The following is a 20,426-nucleotide window of genomic DNA, read 5'->3' as shown; positions in this document are numbered from 1 at the left end:
CGCAGATAGTTCTGAGTCAGTTCCCTCACTCAGGAAGCTTAACTGTTTGACTGCAAAATGTTGTGTACCTGTAACAGTGAGTCAGAGTGAGTCACTGTGAATGTTTTAAAGTACCACTGATGTTAATGCTGTCAGTGCAGGTTCAAAATTATACTCAGTTAATTTACTTTTCAGCAGATTACAATACACATGCAAGAGCTGTATCTACAAATAATGTGTGTATGCGTTAGAGAGAAAAGAGACTCTGTGTGGTAATTTAATCAATGGATTAATTGGTTACAGCTTTGTTGGGTCTGTTGCAGTGAGTCAATAGAGATGACGCCACAACCGCAACATACAGCTGTATAAAAATAATTTGCCTTTGTGTGTATGATTGTGCGTTTCTCTGTGTGTGTACGCTGTATTTCTTTAGTGCCTGTGTGCATGTCACAGGGGAGAGTTTCTAGCCATCTGAGCCCAGTTTTCTGTCTCTGTCTAAAGACCCACAGTATTCTGTTATCTGTTACTCATTAATTTTATACAAAGAAACTCATTGATGACAGTATTGTTTCCAGTGTGATAAATGAACTACAAAAGACACACTGGGTTCCACCAGCTTGCCAAAGCCCATTAAATAACAACAAATATGTTTTCTTTTGTGGATAAACTTGACTCTGCAGCTTTAGGAAAACAGTCACAAGGTTTGAATTTGAATGCATCATTACCATAATTTCTATTGTTTTGTGAGTGACAGTGCCACCGTGTTAGTTTGGTAATAAGACATGCATGAATGGGGAGATGCATTCAGTTTAAATCAATCCTCACTGTTTGCACGGTCAGAAACTTTCCATGTACCAGAGTGATTTCATTGGATAAACAAAATCTAGCTGATTGATTTGCTTTCAGGATGCAAGTGGCAACAAAACTATGAACCTGAACTGCTGAAAAACTTCTTGAAGTTTTAGATTGTTTTTCAAAACTAGGTTTGGGGTGCTTCAAAGTAATATATTTTTCAGGTTTACTCTGGAAGTGTCATTTTGATGGGTTTGAGGTAGCACAACAATTCCCAAAATGTATTGAAGCCAAACTTTGAATGAGTGCAAAGTGTGTAAATGTGCTGTGACAGCTTACAGTGCTGTCAGTTTGTCTCTGGCTGAGTGAGTGAAGCCTACCTCCTTTGGGGAGGAAAACAGAATAGATAAGTGTTGACACAGGGTGTTAGATGGAGTGCTTCTTGTAAAAACACGCATGTTTGCAGAGTGCCATGGTGGCTGTGTGACCTTTTTTTTTAAACAACCTTCTGTTTGATTGAATTGGTTTTGTTATGCCAGACACTTGGGTACACACACACACACACACACACACACACACACACACACACACACACACACACACACACACACACACACACATACATGTGGAAGTGTGCCTCCACTGGAACAAGGCATGGTGGTTGGGCAGCTCATCCTTGCTGACGCACTAATTATCGGCAACAGTAACAACCAGGTGAAGTTCCACCATATGTATTCTGAAGCAGCAGCTTCAGAATACATATGGTACATATGGTATATACATATATACATATGTATATATATACATATGTATATATGTATATATATATACATATATACATATGTATATATATAGCCTGAAAATGACCATATGTATTCTGAAAATCCATATGGTGTGAGGACGATCATGAGGAAGTTTGTGGATCAGCCTAAAACTAGCCTAAATCTTATTAGTGTTCTTTAAGTGGGAAATACACCCCTCATAACACAGTATGTAATTTTGGATTGCCCACAAGGTTCCACTGCTCATGCAGGCAGATACAGGCCCAACTCAGTTTGTCAGTGGACATTTAAATGATTCAGAGAAAGCTTGGTAGAAAGTGCTGTGGTCAGAAGAAACCAGAATCAACCTTTTTGACATCATGTGAAATGCTGAGTCTGACCCCAAAAAAACACCTCAGTCATTTATGGAGGTAGAAACATTATGCAGTGGGACTGTTTTTCTGCTAATGATATGGAACAACTTCTCTGCATTGAGGGGCCAATTGACAGGGCCACGTAGCATAAAATCACAGATGAGAACCTTCCCTGAGCCAGAACACTGATCAACATGGGTAGTGGATGGGTCTTCCAACATGACACTGACTCAAAACAGGCCACCAAAGTAACAAAGGAGTAGCTAAAAGGGAAGTACATTAAGGTCTCGCCTAGCAACTCTCCAGACCTCAATGCTATAGAAAATCTGTGGAGGGAACTGAAATCTTGGAGTTGCCAAGTGTCTCCAAGATTGTCTGTAGAAAGTGTCTGTAAAGAGGAATGAGCCAAAATCCCTCTTGAGCAACGCAGTATCACGGACAAACGTGTAATAGACATGCCGGTCCACCGTGTCCAGCTCACAAATACATATTTCACTTAATGACATTAAAATCACTTTAGAATTTGAAAGTTTTTCTTCAGTATTTTTAGTTTTTTGTCTTTCTCTATTAAAATGAAACGAACCATAAAAGTTGTTCTTTTCTTTGTGAGTGAACCAACTTAAAAATTTATCACAGGACCAAATTATTATTTCCCCCACTGTAAATATGCTACTTATGAATTCTCCCCATTGAATTCTTCCTGATTAGCAGACACGTGACAAGAACGTTGGTAACAAAATGTAAACACATGATAGAAAATTTTAAATAAAAAGGGACGTGTAAAAAGCACGTTATGTTCCAATATCAAACAATAGAGGGAACCAATGCCACTTAAATAATGTATTGTTGATTTTTATTTTATAACATAAAGCAAAACCCGTCACTTGTGTGTAATATGTAAAAACAAAAAGTCATAATTTGTTATTGGATCAAACTTTGGGAAAATTACAATCTTTCTAATGAATCGTTTGATTTAGATTTCTGCGTCTTAAAGGGATTTAAAAAAAAGGAAGATGTTCCAGTATGAATACTTCAAACTTGAAATTAAAAATTTGTTTTTTTAGTGTAGCTTGAATTAGAAAATAAATGAGGTGTTATGCGGCTAAGAAGAAAGCGGTGAACTGAAGTTTGTATAATGATTTAAGACAGACCACTGGACCATCACTTTTTGTGTGTGCATGTGAAAGTATGGGTGGGGAATTTTCAAATTATTGCTTCTTTGTCCAATTAAAACTGAGTGTAGTATGACTGCAGATGTGCTGCAAGCTGTAGCTCATTGATTTTTATCAGAGTTGTTATTCGCGCCGTGTTCTGCTGAACAAGTCCCTCCTCCTCCTTCCACTCTGTCTCCCAGAGCTCATGACCGCTGCTCTAGATTTACTCCTAATTTGCTTAATTGAAGTTAGCCTGCATAACAAGCTCAAGGTGACACTGTGATATGTGCAAGCTTGGAAATGTGTGAATGTGTGTGTGTGTGTGTGAGAGTGTGTGGTGTGTATGTGTGCGCACACCAGGATTTTAGTCTACCCATTGAGCGTTTACTGCAGAGCATTTTAGGCACCCAGACTAATCCTACCCCTCTGCAACGCTTCATTACACCGAAACAAAAAGCACCACCAGTCACCAGTCAAGCACACTTGCTCTAATAACTTCACATAAAAGTGCACGCAGAGGGATTTCTGTAATATATACTTTTTAGTTATTGTGTGTGCGCGCTGTGTGTATATGGATGTCATTAGTTGCACAGACATGCTGTTACTCTTTAATTATAAGCACCTGCTGTGAGTGAAAAAAAAGGATACTGCAGTTCAACGAAGAGAAATATTTTTTTTACTGAAACAAGAATCATCAGTGACTTTTTCCCTTTTGCATTTGTTTGTGCATCTTGGGGTAAAATAGCTCCAGGCTAAGACAAATGTTGACTTACGGTATCTTAATGTCCCGAATCTGCTTATAGATCAATGCTTATGTTTCTTCCTTAGTTTCCTTGTTTGTACAAGTAATGTCTGAGGAGCTTTTTGTTTTATTTCCAAAGTTTTTACTGACTGAATCTGGCAGTTATTAAGCAAATTCAGTTACTTTGCTGGGGCTTACCTTCCTATTAGGGACAAAAAGCATGTGGCCTCATTGTAAATCATTTAGGCAGGCAGCGTTTTGGATTAGCAGTGGGAAAGGTTTCCAGGAATTGAAAGTTAATCAATATAGCATACTATGAAAAATCCTCAGCTACTATGAACTAAGTGAAAACATGGCTGTATGTGCATATATGTGTGTGTGTAGGGGGGCTTTTTAGTTGTATAATGAAAGAAAGTTAATAGTTAAATCAAATGATAGGAAAAAAATAGCATCAAGAGAATATGAAGTTGCCATTGTGTCTGATTTCCAGTGAAGCTTGATACAGTTTGTCACACCATCCAACCATCATCTGAATGAAGCTGATCGATCAAAGCTATTATGTCCTGGTGGCTTGAAAGCCAACTAAATGACCCTCAGTTATCCAATACCGTTTGTGATGAATGTGAATGGCTCAGTTGGGGTTGTAGTATGTAGTTTTTTTGGTGATGCTTACATGCATGCGGGCTTATGCATGGTGACTGTAGCTCAGGTGGTAGAACAGGTCATCTACTGATCGGAAGGTTGGTGGTTCGATTCCTGGCTTCCCCTAGTCTGCATGCCAAATATCCTTGGGCAAGATACTAACCCCAAATTGCTCTCCGATGCATCCATCGGAGTATGAATGTGTGTGAATGTTAGCTATAAAGCACTTAGAGAGATGTGCTTGTGCGAATGGGTGTGAATGGGTGAATGCACAAGTTGTGTAAAGCGCTTTGAGTGCTCAGATGAGTAGAAAAGCGCTATATAAGAACCAGTCCATTTACGCATGCATAAATAAAGTGACTCTAATGACAGATATATTTTTTTTCTATAAAGCCAGTGCATATTGTCATGTAAAGTAAATGTATAGTGCAAACAATAAAAGCAGTTTTTATTTGTTATATACATCTTTTCTTTTTCTTTTTTTTAATGATTTTGTAGGTCTGATCACAACAACAGCGAGGAAACTGGACAGAGAACAACAAGCTGAACACTTTTTAGAGGTACAGTAAAACCTGAACCGTATTCATAGGTTCATATTGATATTATTTATCCAGGCCTGCCACTTGCCATAACCTACTATTAACAAAGACAGGGTGGAGGACAACCCTGGCAGACCCTCAAGGCTCCATAAACTGTGATGAATGGTTGTAGTTTTGGGCCCCAGGTTTGGGATTTTCTAAATGTAATCATTCATCATTGGTTATCTTCTCCACTCAGGACGGGAACAGGGAGGAGAGGAGTTGGTCTGCCCGGCATTTGATAAGTGCAGACACTAGGCATACAGATAGCTGGGTGATTACCATTTCTGTTGCTCCTGCAGCTCTGCATACAGATGAACCTGATAATCACAGATTCTTGACTTTGTGGTCATGAACAAACTTCTATTCCCCCACACTTCGCTTACAACTTATTAAATGCTGTTGAATTCACGAGCACTTTGCCTTTCTACGAAATGGAATGAAATAACCTGCAGTTGACCCACACGATTGCACCTGTGCGCTTTTGTTATGTGTTGTATTGTATGCCCGAATTGCCAATTGAGTTGTCCAGACTCATGCTGCCTTGTTTAGCTCCCATACTTAATAAATGTATGGCAGCACACTACAAAGTGAAAGAAACAGTAGAGAGAAAACTGCCATCAACAGAAAGAAAATATATTATTGTGGCCAACTTGGAAAGAAACAAGTAAAGAAGTCTTTGTTAAAACATTGTTCTGAATACCACCCATGCATGCCACCCACTGCTCAGCCTGACTGCTTATGCTGTCTGTAATTAATAGCCTAGTGAAGAGTCAGGCTGGCAGCATTGGTGTTCACCCCTATCTGATCCAATTGATCCGTGATCAGCCCTCTGCCACCGCCTCCAGGGGATCAATAATACAAAGAGATTTCCCGTGAGCTCAGCTCCACGTGGCCCTGCCCTCACACAGCATGAGCAAGATTTACGATATCAATAAAATGTAAAATGTGATCCCTAGTAAAGTCCCATGCATTTGTGTTCTTGTGTTCACGTTTTTCCCAGATTACAGTAATAGATGGCCCGGTGACCACCCGCCAATCTACTGTGTGGGTCATAGTTCACGTCCAGGATGAGAACGACAACCCGCCCACCTTCCCAGAGGTCACCTACCGCATCAGCTTGCCCGAGCGAGACAGGAACAAACGCGGGGAACCCGTGTACCGTGTCTTCGCTTACGACCGTGATTATGGCGCCAATAGCAACATCACCTACAGCATCATTAGCGGTAATGAGGACGAAAAGTTCAGTATTGACCCCAGGACTGCTATGGTGTCGTCAAAGAAGATGGTGACAGCAGGCAGCTATGACATCCTCACTGTGAGTCTCTCATATCAAATATAAAAGCTATCCTTGTTTTTAAAAGGAAAGCCTGTATTTTAAATCTGTGGGGAGATATGGCAGACAAAAGCCAGCGCTCAGTAACAACAGTCTAAATTGCTGAAACGGCCTTCCTTGAGATAAGACTTTAAGGCACAGCGCTGCTTTTTTTCCATGTCTTGAGTGCTGCGTTTTCAATTCCGCTTCTTACAAACTAATCACAACCAGTGTGCGCTTGTTAGATCCTAAGGCTCTGCTTTCAGGGAAAGTTGGCAGAAGCAAACGCAGTAACTTTGCCATGTTTCATCAGGCAAAAGCCCAGGTACTGGAGCACACACATTATTCTATTGCCAATAAATTCAGCAGCAGAGTGGAGGGGTTGTGGGGTGGAGTGGTGTTGATGGATACTAGGTGGCATGATAGATCTTAGTTGATCTCACTTGCAGTTGATCTCACTTGTGGTCAGACTAATATTACAAACAAACACAAATTGCATTTTTTGCATGCATATTTATGCACTGGCCAAACTAGTATTGTATTTGTGTTGGGTGTGAAAAAGGCAGACCAAGCTATTGAAAGCCAGGTAGTGAGGCTCATCTCATTAATCTGTATTTGTTGGGATCAAAGTTTTTGTATGGATGGGATGTTATTGCTAGGCTATAGATGTAGTTAATCCACTCTAGGGGCAGTCAGTCAGTGCAGTGGTGATCAGTATAGATTATGATTGTAGGTTTCGCGGTCTATGAAGTGGAGAGGAAAGAATTCTAATGTACTCAAAGTTTTTGGTTGGCCTGAATACATGCATACTAATACCTTAGCAAGTACTGGTAAGTCCTCCATTTGCTTGTGTTGGTATGGTGGCCCTGAAAGGTCAAATGCATTGCAACTCAAAAAACTGAAAATAGAAAAACACTGTAAAAGCAGACAAAACACAACAGAAATGGAAAGAAAATTAAGCAAAAATCATGAAACAAAATAAAAGTGTTTCTAGAGGGACACAATAATGTGACGGAACTACTGCAAAGAGTAAATGGCTAATACCAAATGTGTATCTACAATATTATATGAATCATGTGATTTTAATGCACATATTGATATGCAGCTTTTTCTTCTTTACAATACCGATGAACCCTCTGCTTCGTTTGAGTGTGTCTCAGTGCAGTCCTTCGCATGTTTTGGTTTCTGTCACTCTCACAGCTTGTTTTGTTTCATGATTAGTTTTTTTGTTTGTTTGTTTGTTTACAATACAATACAATACAATTTTATTTATATAGCACATTTAAAAAACCACAGGTATGCCAAAGTGCTTGTTTGTTTTTTATATTTCTGTTGTTTTTCATTCAGCACCCGGAGGCAACTGAAATTGTCATTTTTCTATTTGCTGGTGGTTTCATAAGTTGCATTTGATCTCTCAGGGTTACCATACTAATTTATCTATATTTGTTCCTTCTCTTAGATAAAAGCGGAGGACGGTGGCGATCCGCCATTATGGTCTACTGTTAAACTTCATGTAGAGTGGATTCGTAAACCTGCCCCCTCACCAGTGCCTCTACTGTTCACCCAGCGGTACTACAATTTCTCCATTTCGGAGACAGCTACTGTTGCCCAGCCAGTGGGAGTTGTGGCTATCAGCCAGTCCAGCACACCTGTCTGGTTCACTATCATCGGTAAGAAAATTAATATAAGATACTGAACTAACAGAGAGCCAAAGAACAGTACATACTCTGAATTTTCTCATGAAGTTAGCCACAATAAAAGTGTCCTGGTTACACTAATGAAAAGTTACAAAGTGTTTCTTGATAGTGAGTTAGTAATAAATTGTTCTAGTTTTCGTCATTATTGCCCTGACTCTGGTAAAAAAAAAACAAAAAAAAACCAAACAGATCTCCTCCCTGGTTTTTGAAAGAACAACTAAGGAATATACATTTTTATTTGATAGTTAACATTAAATAAAAGATATAGAGCTGTTAAAACAGGAAAATATGTTTAATATTTAATTGTTCTTTTTTTAATAGACAGAGAAAATGCAATGTGCAAATGTTTTCCCCAGTTAATTCTTAGTGTTAATGTTAGATGAGTAATCGTACAGAAAAGGTTATTCATATTTCAGATAGTTTTAAAAAATAAAGGCATTGGGGATATTTTATTTCAAACTTCCAGAAGTAGGCTCTTATCACCCACCCTTAGCTTAAGTATTCTAATGAAAAGTCAATTTGTATCACTTAGTGACACATATAAATGTAAAAACGTCAAGAGGTCAACTTTGCAGTGCTGTATATAAATCATCCACCCTTTGATCACAGGGATATCCAGACTTCATGAATATTTATATTCTCTTTTTTCTTTCCTCTCTCACACTTTTAAGGCGGGCGCCCTGCCAGAGAAATGTTCTACATTCCTCAGAATGCATGTGGAAGAAACTGCTCGCTTGACACAGGTCGGGTCAAAGCTAATTTTGCCACACCTTTTCCCACCAAATGCTGCAGGTTTGAAGAAATTAAGGAAATCCAGGAAATGTAGCACGCAATTCCATGACCTTGTTTAGCCAAAGGCAGAAGTGATCGATCTGAGTTTGGAATAGTAATGTCACACAGCTCCACTAATACTATGCGGTATCATTATCTCTGCCCACACAAGACAGGTTCGTGCTATTAGTTCAGCTACATTGTAGCTACTTTGGAAAGTTACTGCATTTCTGATAGAAGCAGTCTGTAATGATACTGCTCCCCCTTCCATAAGGCCTCCATACAGTATTTTTTATAAAACAACAGGCTATTTTAATGTTTCCACTTAGGGCTGAATTCAAATGCACCTCACTGTTTTTTAGCAGTTATGGATAAACCTTACAGTGACTAAAACAAGTTCTAAGAAATGTGAGAGGAATTGCTCTTACAGTATAAATGACCCTTCAGAGATTTACCACCCATATTTTGAGTTGCTCCTTAGATTTACAAAACTTCACAGAGCTCTAGCCCAGTGCTTTACTGTCAAGCCCGGCAGCATTAGTATTTCGGATCACTCTCACTGCTTTGTGCATCATTGGTCAGCCACTGCAAACAACTGTGGTGCTGAAGCCGCACTGGAGCGTTTAGCAACTAAAGAGGCAGATTGTATTCCTCTGGTGGAGACCAAAGCCAGATCTGAAAATATGGGTTATTTGCTTACATTTGTTAGGGGCCATGTACAGTTTGAGAGTTTTGCATATAATTGCTTTTTTGTACTGCATTTCTTTTTAATCACACTAGAGAAATATTTGTGTTCTTAATCATTTTTATGGCACTGAATGTGATTTTGTGATATAGATAGACAGAAGAGTTTGAGTCTTATACGGCTTTCTTATCTGGCGTGCTCTTCCTGGATTAATAACAGAACTCTGAGGCATCATTCCACCCTGACAGGAAAAGAAACTAGTGTTTACATACTGTAATTTTCTTTTTTCTCAATGCTGTGAGATTGATCCCTCGTAGTGTTGAATTGACCCACTGCTCTGCCATGAAAAGTAGAACAAAAAATAAATAAACAATGTGAGATCCTGTATTTTGCTGCCGCTCAACACGCATCAGTGGTTGTGTGAAAAATGCCCAATCAGTATTCATATGCTGAGGGGTGCTCAGGCTCCCAGATATCTCGGGAGAGAAGCTGGAATGAGAGGAAGGATGGTACCGAATACCTAACACATATCAATCCCCTCCCTCACTTTAATCAAACATTAAGCCTTTAAACTGTACACTCGCCGCCCGTGGAAAAGACCCTGCTGCGGGTTTTTGATCTCTGAGATGGGTTGTGTTTTGGAGTGATAAGACAGATGTTTGCGTGGCTGTTAACAGCTCTCAGGCTGCCAAGTGGGTTTGGTGCTACATCACATTGCATTTCAGTTCATTTTATTTCACAGTCCCTCCAGCTCCAGACGAAGGCACCTGGCCAAAACAATTACACAGTAATAACTTAGAGCACCTGAGTCTTATATGCAGTGCGAATACTAAAAGGCTGACACTAAGCGTGTGTACGGGGGATGGGTGTGTGTGTGTTCATTTATTCCAGGGAGCTTTGACATGCAGTTTGACCTCCAACTGGGGGTGGGGACCCTAGTCGTGGCCAAGCCCCTTGATGCGGAGGTGCAGTCTGTGTACAACATGACGGTACAGGTGACAGATGGGACCAACTTTGCCACAGCACAGGTACACAGAGTTTTAATTTGTTATGCACTGGCGCTGCCTCTCATACGCCCCAGACCCACATCAAATTAAATGATTGTTCCCTCTTTTCATGGGGAACTGTTTACGCTCAGCTTCGCTTCCTCTGCTTGCGCTTGGTTTTTCTGAAATTATCTCATACTGACTATGAAATGTGCTTTTGTTTCCCTGTGCTCCTGCTGTCGGGGCTCCCCTACTGGGTATATCTTGTAAGGGAAATCCTTGATATCAGAGAATTAATGGGATTACTCTGGACAAATAAAGGTCAAGATACAAAAAGAACCTCATGCCTCTTGGAGAACGCTCGCTCTGGCTTACAAGTCTGCCATTAATAGGGCCTTGTCTTAATGCAAATAGGGTTCAGTTGTGTCTGAGCCTTGCATTTACTCTGCAATTGGATTGAAGATTGTCAGTTACCGAAGCTAATTCGACTCCAAATCTCCTATCGCTGTTTGCCACTATGCTGACTATGCAGATTTCCCTTTTCCTATGTCTTCATCATTCAGGTGTTCATTCGAATACAGGACAGCAACGACAACCCTCCAGTTTTTTCTCTACCAGCTTATGATGTCAGCGTATCTGAGGACATACCAGTTGACATGGAGCTGCTGCGGGTCAGAGCATCAGACATTGATGAGCGTGCCCGTTTGAGCTTCTCCATCTATGGCAGCGTAGACCCGGCCAGTATGAGGCTGTTTAGGGTCAATCCTGGCACAGGAGTCGTCTACACCGCAGACAGGCTCGACTATGAAGCCCAGACACAGCACATCCTCACTATTATGGTGGGAAAGGAAACATGGATGACAATCTGTTCGTGTGTGTGTGTGTGTGTGTGTGTGTGTGAGCTTGGATGTTACTGTGAGTCTGTATGCGCCACTGTGCTATCCAATAAATTATGTCCGTTTTGGCAACTGTGTCTGCCTCACTTAATTTTTGCTGATTTTGTTCTTTTATCACTTCGTACAGCTCTATCCATATTCATCTCTCATTTGCTGCTGTAGGTCAAGGATCAGGAGTTTCCATTTAACCGTGACCTGGCTCGTATCCTGGTGGCAGTGGAAGATTCCAATGATAACATTCCCTACTTCACCAGCACCGTATACGATGCTACGGCCTACGAGACTTTTTCTGTAGGCACGTCTGTAGTGCAGGTGACGGCCCTAGACAAAGACAATGGGATTAATGGGCAGCTCACCTATACTATAGAAGCAGGTACGGTCCAATGTGCAAGAAAATTATTCTCATTTTGATTTGTATCTGTGCTTGTGTTTTAAACAGTGTAGTGACCTGTGATTTCTTTTTGTATCCTCCTTTAATAGTGTCTGTAACCTTTCTGCTACTTTCAGGTAACACCGGTGGTGTGTATGGCATTGATAATACCACGGGCCTTATCTTCATTGCCAAGGAACTGGACCTCACTTCTTTAGGCTTTTACACCCTCAGTGTGCGCGTCACAGACAGTGGATTTCCCCCATTAATGGCCACCGCTTCAGTTCGCATTTCCTTGATCCTCTCAGACTTCTCCAAACCGAAATTCTCTCAGAAGGAGTATCAGGCTGAGGTAAAAAAATAAAAAAATAAATAAAGTTAGAGATAAATTACTGTCGGAAGGGAGAAGGCTGGAGAGGGTGGGAGAGATAGGAGGAATAAAGACAGCTCGGAGGCGGTATGTGTGTATAGAGGTTAAATGTCTAGACAGATATACAGGAGGTAAGAACGGTATTTTTCGGGGAAATGGTCTATACAACTCACTCAAGTTCTGAAAATCTACCTGTATATTTCTGCTCTTTGGCTTTATAGATTATGGAGAACAGCAAAACTGGAACTTACGTGATCACTGTTAGCGCCCTCAGCCGCTCAGCACTCATTTATGACATCACCAGAGGCAACGAGGAGCGCTGCTTCTTTATTAACCACCATACCGGTGTAATCACTACACGCAAACCGCTGGACTTTGAGGTTTGTTAATGTTTTTCTTTTTTGGTTATATATTGGATGTATAGATGCTTAGCAGTCAAACAGTGGGTACGAGGGGCTTCCGTTCTGTCCCTAGTGCATTTTGTAGGTGTGCCTTTGACCCAAATATATAGTCAGAATTATATTCAGCCGAAAAAGCAACAGCAAACAAGCATTCCTGGAACAGATGGTGTGGCCCTCAGAGCCGTAATCAGCATTACATCTAATCACTCACTGTGATTAGATGAGAAAAAAGTAACTGAGAGTGCATAAATATGCAGAGGTTCACTTGTTTGAATATACCCTGAGGACAAGGTATTGTTGGAAAGGGAAAGGATGGTAACATGAAATATTTCTGTGATTTATTTTCTATTTACAAAGATTTATAGCATTATTTTTAAAGCCACTGTCACGTTCTTCTTTATGCAAAAAACGCTGGCTTTACATCTGATCTAAATTGAATTCGTTTTTTAAACAATTTCACTGGATTTCTTTGTTTTGCCAGCAAACAACATCTTACTTTTTGGTAGTGCGTGCCCTGAGCATGGCTGGAGTGGAAGCCAGCACCTCCGTCATCATACAAGTAGTAGATGTGAACGACAGCCCACCTGTATTCCAACAAATCAGGTATTAGTTGTTGTATCAGTTGTTGAGTGTTAAAAAGTGATTTTCTCGACCGACCTACGAAATATTTGACTGACATCAGCGTTACCTTTTTCTCCTAACAGGTATGTCGGCGTAGTCAGCGAGGCTGCTCCAATCAACAGCGTGGTCCTTGCAGAGGACGGTAACCCTTTGGTCATCCAGGCAACTGATAAGGATCGTAACCACAATGCCCTGTTAGTGTTCGAGATCATAGGTGAGACTGCTCGGATGTTCTTCAGCGTGGACTCTGGGACTGGATCGATCCGGTAGGTGATAATGCTCTGCAGAAGTTGCATCACTATTGATCTGATTAATTTCCTTATAAGTTGATATATAATGGGCTTGTTTAAATGATTTTTAGAACGATTGCCAGTCTGGACTATGAAACTTTCTCTGAGTTCGTCTTTCGGGTTCATGTTAGAGATAGTGGCCAGCCTCCACGGGATGCTGACAGCCCAGCAGAGGTATTTATAAAGGTAAGCAAATAACATATGAATCAGCTTTCATTGTCTCATGAACAACTCTTGACTCACTTTGGGTTCTGTGTTATCGTAGTCATTTCTCAACATTATTTTCACTCCCTGTGTACCACGTCTTAGGTGATCAACATCAATGACTCGCCCCCAAAGTTTTCCCAGGACACTTACGAGACAATCCTCTTGTTGCCTACCTACATGGGTGTAGAGGTTCTTACGGTTAAGGCTCTTGACCCCGATATGACCTCTGACCCCACACTTAACCCTGACAAGTCTATCACACCACAGCTGCTTTACTCTTTGGTGGATAGCAATGTGGAGTTCTTTTCTGTTGAGCCATACACTGGAGTTGTGACCGTCATCAATCAGAGCCTCAATAAAGACCGTTATCGCTTCAATGTGAAGGTAGGTCTTTAGTGGACATGACATACCATTTGAAAGTCTTTTCATCATTCTGCTATCTGTACTAAGCTGGGCAAACATAATAATGATTTTCTCCAGAAGGTCAGGTTCCTGGGTCAGTGCAGAGTTGTGCACATAGAGCCCAAAATTATGTGGTGACTTGTTACGGGATACATCATCTGCATGACTCAGGATTTTCTGACCCAGGATTACATCCAGAATCATTTTACTGTTTTTATTAAGAAAATAAGGGCAGTCAAATTGAGCTAAGAAAAAAAAACTCCAGCATTACATTCTCTGCTATAGCTAATTCTGACTCATTTATCTTCTTTCTTTAAGGTTTGGGATGGACGTTTTTCCAGCATGACACTGGTCACGGTGCTTGTCCGAGAAGCTATAGACAGCGGAATTCTCTTCACCTTCCCAGTTTACTTTGCCTCCATCCCAGAGAACATACCCAATATCACATTAGTGACTGTGGTGAGCACAGTTGGTCACCGCCTCAACGAGCCACTAAAGTACACTCTGCTGAACCCCGTTGGGCGCTTCAGCATTTGGCCCACTTGTGGAGCAGTGTTCACTACCGGCGTGCCTTTTGACAGAGAGGAGAAGGACAGTTATGAATTGGTGGTGGAGGTCAGCAGGGAAGATGAAATATTGAGGGTGGCTAGGGTGATCGTGCAAGTACAGGTAGGTATGGAAATCATCTGTCTGCAAGCATGCTTCTAGTTGTTGCTTTTTCTGTCCATCCTTCACGCTTACAGTAATGCAGACTTGGGCGTATTGGGGCAGTCCTGTGTTTTCAGTTCTTTTGGTTTAGAATGCTTTAAATACGTTTTACATTGTGGCTTGAATGTGTTTTTGTTATAGACTATTTGGTAGGACAGTGGTGCAGTGGTCAAGAGATTGCGGTGCAGATTTTGTGTTGCTGAACAGTATTAACCCTCCTGAGCTTTAAAATGACCCCATTATGTTTTTCTTAAAATCAAATCTTCTAGGTGGAGGATGTAAACGACAACTCTCCACAGTTTGTGAACCTTCCCTACTATGCTGTAGTGCAGGTAGAAGCACAGCCAGGATCAAGTGTTTTCAGGGTCTCAGCTACTGACAAAGACTACGGTCGGAATGGACAAGTGACGTACAGCCTTAAGGAGCAGCACAGAAACTTCCAAGTAAGTTAAAACATCTTCCCTCATTTTATATGGGAGGCTGTAAAATGTTATAATTGTGCAAATTCATGAGTTGGATTGATTAATGTCTATAAATCCCATGCAGGTGCACCCTGTGACAGGAGAGCTGACCTTAAAGAGAGCCTTCGAGGCAGATTTATCTAACGCAGAGTACAAACTGATCCTCGTGGCGACTGACGGTGGCTTCCCTCCTCTGTCCAGTGAGGTGGAGCTGCCTGTTAGTGTAGCAAATAAAGCTATGCCAGTATTTGACAAGCCTTTTTATGGTGTCACCGTCAAAGAGGATTTGGATGTCTCCACCTCCGTCTTGTGTATCAATGCCAGTAGTCCCGAGGGCCAGAGCGTCATCTTCACCATCACAGATGGAGACCCTTCCTCCCAGTTTGACATTGGCTTTGACACAGGAATCATCCGTGTAATTTACCCGTTAGATTATGAGACCACACAGTATTACCGTTTAACGGTGAAGGCTACCGATACACTGACCGGAGCTAAGTCGGAGGTTGATGTGGACATTGTCATGCTGGACGTGAACGATAACCCACCGCTGTTCCTGAACACCTCATACTCAGCTGTGCTCTCTGAGAACTCCATGATTGGAACGCCCGTCTTACAGGTGTGTGTGTGTGTGTGTGTGTGTGTGTGCACACGCCTGTGTTTGCTGAGTTAGTCCAGTGTGTACTCTACTGAATGAGTGTTTACACTTAAGAGTCACTTCAGCAGCATTGCTGATGGCTCATTTATTCATGGGAAGATGGTGTGATATTTGCCTAGAAATTTCCCAGTAGAAGTGCTTGACCTTTAATACAATAGTGCTCTTTTTTCATTCAGGAACATATTTCTGTTTACAAGATGAGAACATCAAATGATTGAATTTGGATTTTTCTCACATCTTTTTAAGTCAGTCAGCAAAATACTGTAGGTCTGTGTCCCTTTTTACTAGCATTAAAGTGTAAAAGAAGCAGATTTAAGAACAGGGGCTTATAATCACTGAGCATACTCACTGAGCCTTAAAATATGCTTTGCTCTTGCTCTGTGGTACTGCAGTGTTGTTTACCATGTGGGTCGTATTTAACCTGATCAAAAGCACATCTCTGCCTCAGCAGTCAAATAACAAATTTCTGGACATGCCAAATGGTTTGGTATTAGTACATGAAACAGTCGCTAAGAGATGACCTAAGTTTTTGTTTATTAGCTCTGAATGGCTATAATGGGCAAAATATAAAGATAACTTTGATAACCTAAAAATCTTGGTGGTCGTCCTTGGTACGAAGGTCAGCTTTTTCAACTTTAGTGAAAATTGGGGAGAAATGTTTGGTCTATAAATGTACAAATCTGTAAACAAAATCAAGTACGGCAACCACATCAGTTAAATTAACACAAGTGACCTGTGTTAACATAAGCCTGGTGAACTGAGTTTTCCCCGGGTCGTTGATGAACAAGTAGGTGATCTGACTGGCGTAGTTTGGTGAAACAGTGCGGCCTCTCATTGTTTTACAAGACAAAATAATTATTTGTTTAAGTCTAAGAAACCAAAATGCCAAAATATATTTTTCCTTATTTCAGTGACCTCTAGTGGTTATGTGCTGTATTTTTTTGAAGTTTCTCAATATCAAAATATCAGTTTCTCAATACCTATTTATTATAGGTACAGCTGGCCTTCATATATTTGAAAATCATGCATATGTTTTAAAAGTTAACTGCACAAACTCACATCCAACTTTGACCCAATTGTGGCATTACATTGCTCAAGTCACAGATATAAAAAAACAGGGGACCAAAACCTTTTATATTTGTTTAAAAGAGCTGCACAGACTCTGACAGAAGTAACAACACTTGGAGCGCTTTTTATATTTTATTATTTTATTTTTGTAAATAGAGTTGTATCTCAGCAAAATGTTCACGCTGAATGTTAAACAAATCCTTTGACAAGGTTTTACATGTCTTTCTATCCTATTCTCAGTAAAATCTGGAATGTTATTTACTTTTTCAATTGGCTGCAGTGGTGGTGTTGTACCCACAGAGTATGTGTGGGGTAAGCAAATCAGCCCTTATCTTGAATAATGCATGAGGCAGGACACAATTGAATGTAACTCTCCGTGTAGGTGTTTGCCCAAGACCAGGACACAGAAAAGAACGGCGTGGTGAGTTACCAGATCCTATCTGACATCTACAACAGCACCGACTACTTCAGCATCGACAGTAACAGCGGGCTGATATACACGGCACGTCTGCTCGACTATGAGCTCATCCAGCGCCACAACTTCATTGTCAGGGCGACGGACAGCGGAGACCCTGCCCTTAGCAGCGATGTTACTGTCTCTGTGACTGTAACTGACACCAATGACAACCCACCTAATTTCAGCCAAATGCTGTACGAGGCCTTTGTCAGCGAGCTGGCTCCCAGAGGACACTTTGTGACTTGTGTTCAGGCATCAGATGCTGACATCTGTGATGCCAGTAGGCTGAGGTAAGGAAAAAGATGCTTTGAGAACTTACCGATTCTGTGTTTTCTCTGTAGACTTGATTTACCTTTGAACCTAGATGAAATCCTCTTTAAGAATTTTTCAGATTGTCACCTCTTGAAAAGCACAGTGCACTTTTGGTTTACTAAAATCCCAGTAATCCTGGTTCAGTTTCACACGAGGCTTTATTTAGATTTTTCTCAAGCAGTTTTGGCTCAGCACCCCCTCAAGACAAGTAGACACTTGTAATTTGCAGCACCTCTTGAGCAAAATAACTTTGTAGACCGTAAGCAACACAAGCTCTCTCTTCTTCCTCCGCCTTCAGGTACAGTATTCTCTCAGGAAATGAGAAAATGACTTTTATGATGGAGCCAGATACGGGGGTGCTTCGTCTGTCTAACAAGAGGAGACAAGGCATGAAACTCTCCTATCAACTCAATGTGTCCGTGTCGGATGGAGTCTTCACCAGCACTGCTCAGGTGAGACAACTTTTGGCAGTTACGTATTAGTTCTGTCAGGTGATTTGGTCTTTTTTTTTAAGTCTCAGTAGTCTTTATACACAGAAAATGGGCTGACCTTCTTCACCGGCCTATCAAAATTATTACCAACCTTCGCTGCTGCTCAGCGTAACTGCTGTTTCTCACAACTGCCAGCTCCACAGTGGGAGGTTAATGTCTTGCCATATCAGATTTACTTTGAGGATAAGCTGCCAGCTGGAAAAATTACTCACATCTGTCTCTTAGTGGTAATTACAAATGGGAGATTTGAGGGGGGTTTGGGTCATATATCACACATTTCTGTTGCAATAACACATCACCCCATTCTTAAAGTTCTTCTTCTGACATGCAATGAAATATGTGTGCAGCAGTTCTTCACGGAGGTGTCAGTATCTGTGGCTCGTGTGTAATTCAAATCAGTAACTAATTGTTCACAACCCTGGTGTTCTTACTACTGCTTTGCCTTTTTGATTTGATCGTGTTTGACAAATCAGCCGGTGATGTTTGTTGGGATGGCAACAGCAACATGTCAGCAGACAGTGAGGATAATGATGATGGAGTGATGTTGCGATGGTGATTCACAGGTGATTGTACGTGTCCTGGGAGCTAACCTGTACAGCCCAGTATTTAGCCAGAGGTTCTACTTGGCTGAGGTCCAGGAAAATGCACCGGAAGGGTCAAAGGTCATTCAGGTAATTTCACTTTTTCAGTGCACTGAATTAATGAATACGAAATAACATAATGAGGAATATTGATGAATTTCTGTGTGGACACACAGGTCCGCGCAACAGATGAGGACTCTGGACTGTACGGACAGATCACCTACTCGTTCATCAACGACCTGGGGAAAACTCAGTTCACCATTGATGCAGATGGGGTCATTTCCACTGTTCAGAAATTAGACCGAGAAAACCCTTTCAACAAGGACATGGTGCTAACTGTGATGGCCCTGGATGGTGGAGGTAACTGTTTCCCTAAAAAGCCATCTTCAAATCAGCTAATATGAGTAGAGATTCTCCGATTGCAATTTTCTTGGCAAATTTCATTTTCCTGTTTTATTTCTCCGCATGACCAAATTTTCTTTCTAATAACAATAACTGAGAGCATATAAAAATAAAAATCAACTTTTCTTCAACACAAAATATTTTTAAGTTTAAAAAGTTTATTTAAGTTATTTAACTTTACAGTTTCACCCCAAACTGCTCTCGATGAAATAACTGAAAATAAAGAGTTCTGCTACTGGAAAGAGTTATAAAAAATGGACTGAAATTGAGCTGCTGTACACCCACCTTTACTTGGCCTTCACTTAAAAAAAGCAGGTGCAATAGATTTATACTATTGCACCTGGTTACATACATCATCATTTCCCAGCATTTTTATCATTACAGGAATTATAAATAACAGGAAATCAACCCTTTCCTCTTTTTCACTTGTCTTCACAACTTTCCTGGTAACTGCATTGATGCTTCTATTGCTCATACAATTTCCTTCATTAGCTTTTTCTTTGCGGGGCTGCTCCTGCAGTTTACTTTGGTAAACTAAATGCCATTATTCACTTTCGGGAACGTCCATACTAACCATGCGCTAGCATGTTGCGTTGAAGGTGCATAGACTTTTTTCCTGTTGTGCATCGATTTATTAATCCAAAATCGATTTTTAAATATATATAAACTATTCCCACAACCGCCAAACAGTTCAAACAACAAATGAGAGCAAGTAAACGGATACTGCAAAAAGATGGAAACAGAAACTACTGAAAGCCGACATCTCACAGGTTCCGAAGCTGCGGGTTTCCTCACTCTCCGAGCAAAATACACTGAACCAGCTGCAAAAGAAGTTCAAAACTACGCTTTACATTTGATAAACATCGTCATGAATTCCCTCTTGCTTTGGCAGTTTTGATGAAATCACACTTCCTGCAGAGCTCTTTCACTCTCTCGCTGTACTTCAAGAACAGTTTCCCATCTTAAATCTCTGTTTTCAGCATTATTTGCTTGCTTAATGCACACCAGTCTACCATTGTGTTCAGCGCTGTCCCCCGCTGTTTTTTTGTTGTTGTTGTGGTTTTTTTTCAAATGAGAAAGCCTCATTTCTGTTGTTCAATATTGAAGAAATTTAAAAAGATTTTGCCAAATTGGAAAACACTTAAATGTCTCTAATAAAACCTCTGTAACTGTAATGTTCGGTTTTTAAACTACTGCAGAATATTTTAATATTTCTGACTGTCTGAGTCAAAACTGAATCAAATCAAATCAAATTGAA

General features: G+C 40.7%; 1 protein-coding gene across 2 annotated transcripts in view; it reads left to right on the top strand.

Moving 5' to 3' along the window:
- The window catches only part of fat3b (FAT atypical cadherin 3b), a 73,099-nt gene that overhangs the window by 18,208 nt on the left and 34,465 nt on the right, over positions 1 to 20,426 (top strand). For both annotated transcript variants that reach the window (XM_085174169.1, XM_085174170.1), the window contains 20 exons: positions 4,943 to 5,004; positions 6,026 to 6,340; positions 7,797 to 8,007; positions 8,706 to 8,777; positions 10,382 to 10,518; positions 11,040 to 11,315; positions 11,535 to 11,745; positions 11,880 to 12,094; positions 12,334 to 12,492; positions 12,995 to 13,116; positions 13,218 to 13,400; positions 13,496 to 13,610; positions 13,734 to 14,015; positions 14,352 to 14,702; positions 15,011 to 15,184; positions 15,288 to 15,818; positions 17,308 to 17,672; positions 17,993 to 18,146; positions 18,749 to 18,856; positions 18,943 to 19,126. In XM_085174169.1, the coding sequence (XP_085030295.1) occupies positions 4,943 to 5,004; positions 6,026 to 6,340; positions 7,797 to 8,007; positions 8,706 to 8,777; positions 10,382 to 10,518; positions 11,040 to 11,315; positions 11,535 to 11,745; positions 11,880 to 12,094; positions 12,334 to 12,492; positions 12,995 to 13,116; positions 13,218 to 13,400; positions 13,496 to 13,610; positions 13,734 to 14,015; positions 14,352 to 14,702; positions 15,011 to 15,184; positions 15,288 to 15,818; positions 17,308 to 17,672; positions 17,993 to 18,146; positions 18,749 to 18,856; positions 18,943 to 19,126 (4,227 nt within the window). The remainder of the gene's footprint in view (positions 1 to 4,942; positions 5,005 to 6,025; positions 6,341 to 7,796; positions 8,008 to 8,705; positions 8,778 to 10,381; positions 10,519 to 11,039; positions 11,316 to 11,534; positions 11,746 to 11,879; positions 12,095 to 12,333; positions 12,493 to 12,994; positions 13,117 to 13,217; positions 13,401 to 13,495; positions 13,611 to 13,733; positions 14,016 to 14,351; positions 14,703 to 15,010; positions 15,185 to 15,287; positions 15,819 to 17,307; positions 17,673 to 17,992; positions 18,147 to 18,748; positions 18,857 to 18,942; positions 19,127 to 20,426) is intronic.

This window comes from Neolamprologus multifasciatus, chromosome 10, assembly GCF_963576455.1.
Source record: "Neolamprologus multifasciatus chromosome 10, fNeoMul1.2, whole genome shotgun sequence".
Lineage (NCBI taxonomy): Eukaryota > Metazoa > Chordata > Actinopteri > Cichliformes > Cichlidae > Neolamprologus > Neolamprologus multifasciatus.
This window is presented reverse-complemented; position numbering and strand designations above follow the sequence as displayed.